At 37.5% G+C, this 6,000-nt stretch overlaps 1 protein-coding gene across 1 annotated transcript in view; it reads left to right on the top strand.

The window, feature by feature from the left end:
• plxnc1 (plexin C1) overlaps nucleotides 1–6,000 on the top strand; it is a 197,320-nt gene that overhangs the window by 131,259 nt on the left and 60,061 nt on the right. Inside the window, exons 15-21 of the mRNA XM_073066019.1 lie at nucleotides 527–611; nucleotides 749–940; nucleotides 1,040–1,195; nucleotides 2,798–2,903; nucleotides 3,844–3,945; nucleotides 4,923–5,032; nucleotides 5,172–5,222. Of these exons, the coding sequence (XP_072922120.1) occupies nucleotides 527–611; nucleotides 749–940; nucleotides 1,040–1,195; nucleotides 2,798–2,903; nucleotides 3,844–3,945; nucleotides 4,923–5,032; nucleotides 5,172–5,222 (802 nt within the window). The remainder of the gene's footprint in view (nucleotides 1–526; nucleotides 612–748; nucleotides 941–1,039; nucleotides 1,196–2,797; nucleotides 2,904–3,843; nucleotides 3,946–4,922; nucleotides 5,033–5,171; nucleotides 5,223–6,000) is intronic.

The raw sequence follows: 6,000 nt of genomic DNA, 5'->3' as shown, positions 1-6,000 counted from the left end.
TAGTCTACTGAATATGGTCTGCATGCAATGTTGCCGCCAGAATGTGTGGTGGCACTTGTGGGCCACCTCCAACACATTCTTAGGTTGTTTTGTTTGTTAATGCGAACAATCCATTTCACTGTATGTTTCAATGTGTATGTGATAAAGAAATTAATCTGAAGTGTTTACTTATTGAAAATTTTTGTTCATTGTTATTACATTCTTGACAGAATTAAGACAAAAGAAAATGTTACACTAATGTGTTCAGGAGTATCCCACTGTTAAATTTTAGACAGAAAGCTATAATGTCAAAAGATCAATTCCAATACTGTACTCTAATGTTCTCTGTCAAATAATGTTACACAGGGGAATCTCACATCAAATATCAGACACTACACAAGAAGAAACTTTTCAAATATCAAACTGACCTATAAAGGGAAATCCCAATGTCACACCTCATTTTCACAATGTACGGGTACACCTCACCATTCTCTATTAACATTTATCTGTTGCTGAAATCTTGATTTATCATCTCTTTTTATTACAGTGGAGGCCGAAGAATGAAGATAGGAGGCAAAAATTTAGATGTGCTTAAAGAGATGAAGATAACGATAGATCTTAAGTCTTGGATTGTGAGTTCATTTTGTTTTCATTGACCGAGCCTTCTTGTTCCTGGGTGATGACTGATTCTTTAGATGATGAAATTACAATGTAATTTAGAGGTGAACTCCATTTGTTCCACATACTAATGTTGTCTGTTTTTGGATAGAATTGTTCAGCTGATAATGGGACCTGGACCTGTGAATCACCATCTATCAAAACTGAGACTCCAGGGAACTATTCAGTATATTTTTGCATCTCTGGATCTGAGCAGAAACTCTTTCTAATGTACCAAGAGAACCCTAAATTTTACAACTTTACGACGACTATTGATGAGAACCAACTCTGGATAACTGTGATGGTAAAAAGAATTTAATTTCCTCACATGCTAAACTCCATTGCTCACTTTCTCTGAGATTCTCTCTAACCTATTTTTTCATTTAAATTATTGATTTTATAGCGAAAGGAAGATAATTTACAATTTTCCAAAAGTGAAATTAAGATATATGTTCCCAGGAATGAGGCTGATTCAGTAGAATGTAACATTACGGAGGTGACGGAAGATAAAATAAAATGTGTATTAAGCACATTGAACTCTTCAATCTCAATAATACAGGTATGCTCACAGGTTAGGTGTTTCTGCCTTATTTTAACACGGAGATCAATTTGTTGCAATATTCTTTAGCAGGGACGTAAGCCCCTGAAGAGAAGATTTACCAGAATGAATGTAAGAAAGGGAAGGGAGTGATTAGTCAATCTGGGATTGTTCTTCCCAATGTAAAGGAGATCAATATGAATATTCAAAATAATATAAAATCTTAAAGATAGATAAGAAGAAAGTGCTTCCAGTGCCACAAAGTTGAATAAGAAAAGTACACAGACTTAAGTAAACTGCCAAAAGAACTGGGGCTTGTTAGAGATTTAGAATATTTTAATACAATGAGTTGTGGTTACAGTTGTGGAAGAGTGGATGTTAATATGTGTACATAGATAAAATTGAGAAACGGCAAAGGTTTTATGGGTTTTGTCTTGAGGACAGATAGTACAAGAGTGGGAAGAGAGTATCTAACATAACAGAAGTGATGCTCTCGCCTCTGAATTTGATGGAAAGATATTGACCTGAAATATTTGTTCTGCTTGGCCTGTCCAGCAATTCCAGCATTTGCTACTTTATTTTGGATTTCCAGCATCTAGTACTTTGTTTCAGGATTTCTCTGGGCATAGCTGTATGTTACTCTCAATCCCCTAAACCACTGTGCAGTAATTTAGTACTTGAACGCTCGAGTGAAAATGGAGAATGAGACTAGAGGATGAACATCATCCCAGGGAGACCAATGATAACCAACCCTGTTCTTTCCTTTGAACGCCTGCACTTCCGGCATCCTCTGTAAGAACTTTGTATGTCCTTGCCATGAGTACATGTATTTCCTCCGGGTGCTTCGGTTTCCTCCCACAGAATCAAGACAAAGAGGACACCAGTTAGTAGGTTAATTGGTCATTGTTTTGTGATTAGGCTAAGGTTAAATAGTCGGGTTGCTGGGCGGACAAGAAAAAATCCGCAGATGCTGGAAATTCAAGCAACACACACAAACTGCTGGGGAAGTCAGCAGGCCAGGCAGCGCCTATGGAAAAGAGTACAGTCGATATTTCAGGCCAAGGCCCTTCATTAGTACTTCCTGAGTACAGTCCTGATGAAGGGTCTCAGCCCGAAACGTCAACTGCACTCTTTCCTATAGTTGCTGCCTGGTCTGCTGAGTTTCTCCAGTATTTTGTGTGGGTTTTCAGGCAGTGCAGTTCTTGGGCCAGAAGGGCCTGTTCCACGCTGTATCTCTGTGTATAGAAATAAAATAAATTAACTTTCCAGAGGAGAGAAAAGAATCTTGTGTCATTATAGATCTTGCTAAATATTATGAATTTTATTAGAAGTCCTGGAAAAGGATCTTGCAATTCCCAACTCTGGGAAATAAATAATCATTTCAAGGAATAATTCTACACTTCTGTAACCTTGGTCTAAGATGTGGGAAAGAATCCTGCACCATTCTAAATTCTAGAGTAAAACCCTGTGACTTTCCGAATTTCTGAGAATCCTGAAATATTCTGAACCCCATAGAAAGAACTTATATTATTGTGAAGTGAGTGGTGCAACTCTTGATGTTATCCTCAGTTTACATCTGGTCTTGTTTTCTATAAACATGTTACAGTTATGTTTTCTACTTAGGTGAAAATTGGAGAACACATTGAAAAAGTAATTAATGTATCTCCCAGCAAAAATCCTTACATTGCATTACCTGTGATACTTGCTATGTTGGTGCTTTTCATTGCCAGTAAGTATTTAATGTGCAGTTTTAAATAATTAAAGCATTTCTGTTGAATAACTGATCTCTTTTGGTACTCTCCCCATTATTGTCTTCCCTGTCTGCCTCTTCTATTGGCCAGGGATGGTGTCAGGGGAAAGAGGCAGGGTTGGAAAGGAGGGTGAAATGGATACATGGACAGAAGGATGGATAAGCTGAACAGAATGATGGAAAGAAACTGGATGGATGGATTGAGGGTTTAACAGTGAATTGGTGAATAGAGAGAAGGAAATGGGTCGAACTTAAGTACTGTCTATAAGTGCACAGTGATTTTGCAATTAAGGATTTGGGAATTATTTATTGATAGGGTGTGTGTTATTTTAGTTGGTCAAAAATTAGATTCACAGAATGACATGGGATGAAATAAATATCCATAGTAAGATTCAATGAACAGGAAATAAAAATACAAAATTCTGGGTGAACTCAGCCAGTCGCCTGCGCAAAGAGAAACCAGTTGACGTTACAGTTCTGATGAAGGGTTTTCAGCCTGAAGTATTAACTGGTTTCTCTTTCCACAGATGCTACTTGATTAGGTGAGTTCTTCCAGCAGTTTCTAGTTTTGTTTCACATTCATGCATATGCAGTTGTTTTTGTTTTTAAATGTAGGGGAATTCAGCAGAAAGACAGCAGCATTAGAAGTATTTTTTTAAAAATAGCTTTTGATAGGTAAAGAATTGTGAAAAGAAGCCTGGTTTTACTATGCTAAATTCTGTTCTATAGTTTATTATTTGTGAAAAATAGAGCTTGGCTTTATCTAGATCAATTCTTTGTGCCACAAATCAGTCAACATCTCAGATAGAGAACTATGAAACTCCTGGTTTTGGGATAACTCCTGCTATTGCTGATTTTATTTGATTTGGAACTTAGTTTTCTTTGATTCATAATTGTTCAAATTATTTCCTCTCTTTAGTTTATTATTATGCATCTCGTCAGAAAGACAAGCAGTTCTCACGAAAATTAGAAGCCCAAATGGAGCTTTTGGAAAATCAATTCAGGTCTCAGATTCGAGAAGGTACTGGCAAATGTTTAATGCTTAACACTTTAATATTACATTTAGCATTACACAGTCTGTGATAATAAAGGTGATACAGTACGTTTGACTCTTTTACTACTCTACTTTTATCCATTCCGCTCTGGATGCCACTGGGATCTGTGGAAATCTTTGAATATGATAGGAGAATATGTTGTTCACATTCCAAGAATGGAAATATTTTAGACATTACTCTGGGAATTAGGTGTTTCTGACATCCCTGATACAGATACAAAACAAGCATTAAGTCTTTTGTAAATGAAATTACTGGCTTGTTCTGAGCCAGCAACATAATCACATTCACAGGGGTTGCTGGTACATAGAAGTCAAGTAATTTGCCTGAAGCATTGTCTCAAACTGGGAGCCCTTGACTTTCAGCTTCTCATCTAAGGACATATTGTTATAATAGCAGTCCAAACTTGGGAGTCTTCACTTAAGAGCGACATTCAGTCATGATGTTCAAACCTCAGTATCAGCCAAAATGCAAGTTCCTTAAGCAGCCCCTTCTCAATATTTAAATAAGAAATTTGCCTGAGGTTTTAGCTGCTGTATTGGAAGACTGTTGCTGGTTTATAGATTTTTATCTATTCTCTGGCTTACAGACAACTGTTTATGAAAACACCTTGAGCAAGCACAAAGATCAAGGAGAGATAAAGTGAGAAAGCTTTCAGAATTGTTGGAGAGGTTATGTTTTCTCTCATATTTGAGGCAATATAATGCTGTGGTGATGGTACTCTAATAGAGGAAAATAATCTCTGGGTAACATTAATAGTGAGCTTCTAAAGTACTGAAGCAGATTAAAGCATAATCTAGTGATGTTTAAGATGAAATATTGGTGGGGCTGGAGACAAATTGTTTATTTTTAGGGGAAATAATTTAAAATATAAAAATAATATGGGTAAAAATTCCTTCATTGATAGTATGTAGTAGAAATTTTGAACTATTTGCTTTTTTTTAAGGTTTCATTGAACTTCAGACTGAGGGATCAGATGTGTACCTGATAAATGATTATAATAGTATCCCATTCTTGGATTATAAACATTTTGCTATAAGAACGTTCTTTCCTGAGGTAACATTTATAACTTTATCTCTCCAAAAGTGTTGTATTAACTAGACAACAGCAAAACCCTTTCAGGCCATGATATTTTGTTTTGTTAATGTACCTGAATCTTAAAATATTTTGTCCATTTTTAAATATTTTTTTCCAGACAACAAATGAAATAAAGTTTGTCAAAGATCTTATCAACACAGCACCTCAGGTAAACTTTATGTATATTAGCATTGTTGCTTTGTGAAATCATGGCCTAAAACTATTGCTGTATGGATAAGCTGCTCCTGCTCTTTGTGCCATAACATGTTGCTGATGAGGCCAATGTGTGATTCACAGGAGATGCCTGAAGGGGCAGATGGGTGATTAGTTCAGGAAGTTGCTCACTTCTTCCACTGTTTACATTCTGTATAACCTGATGAATGGACTTGAGTTTCTTCATGCCATCCCGAATGCTCCTTCTCCATTTGGAGTGGTCACGGGTACAGATTCCCATGATTTTTAGGAATGTTACACATTGTTACTTAGTCCCACATTCCACCTAGTATTCCCTTGCATAGCAGAGTTCTGAACAAAATGTCTGTTTTAGCAGTCTCATGTCAGGCATGTGAGCAATGCGACATATTCACTAGGCTGGCTAAGCATGATAAAGACTTTAATGGCTGGGAGAGGATCCTTACATTGTTTCATATATCCTGTCAGTATATTTGGAAAACCTTATGGAGACAGAATTGGTGGTATCTCTCCAGCGCCTCAAGGTTGCTGCCTGTTACTCCGCCGGCATTTAGGGCAGCAATGGAAGTCCCCCATCTCTGTCTGTCCTCTATTGTGCCCTAGGTGTGCTTCAGGGCCCCCACCTCCGCCTCCATGGCATGGCATACAGTTATCTTTGACCTCCTGCTTTTCCTCCACCCCTCAGGGGTACAAAGAAGTGCTGTCCAGATGATGGAGTTGGCCCCTTCCCTCATCACGTGTCCGAGCCATCTCCA

This window comes from Hemitrygon akajei, chromosome 14 (assembly GCF_048418815.1).
Source record: "Hemitrygon akajei chromosome 14, sHemAka1.3, whole genome shotgun sequence".
Lineage (NCBI taxonomy): Eukaryota > Metazoa > Chordata > Chondrichthyes > Myliobatiformes > Dasyatidae > Hemitrygon > Hemitrygon akajei.
The sequence above is the reverse complement of the archived record's forward strand: the minus strand, read 5'-3'. Positions and strand labels throughout refer to the sequence as shown.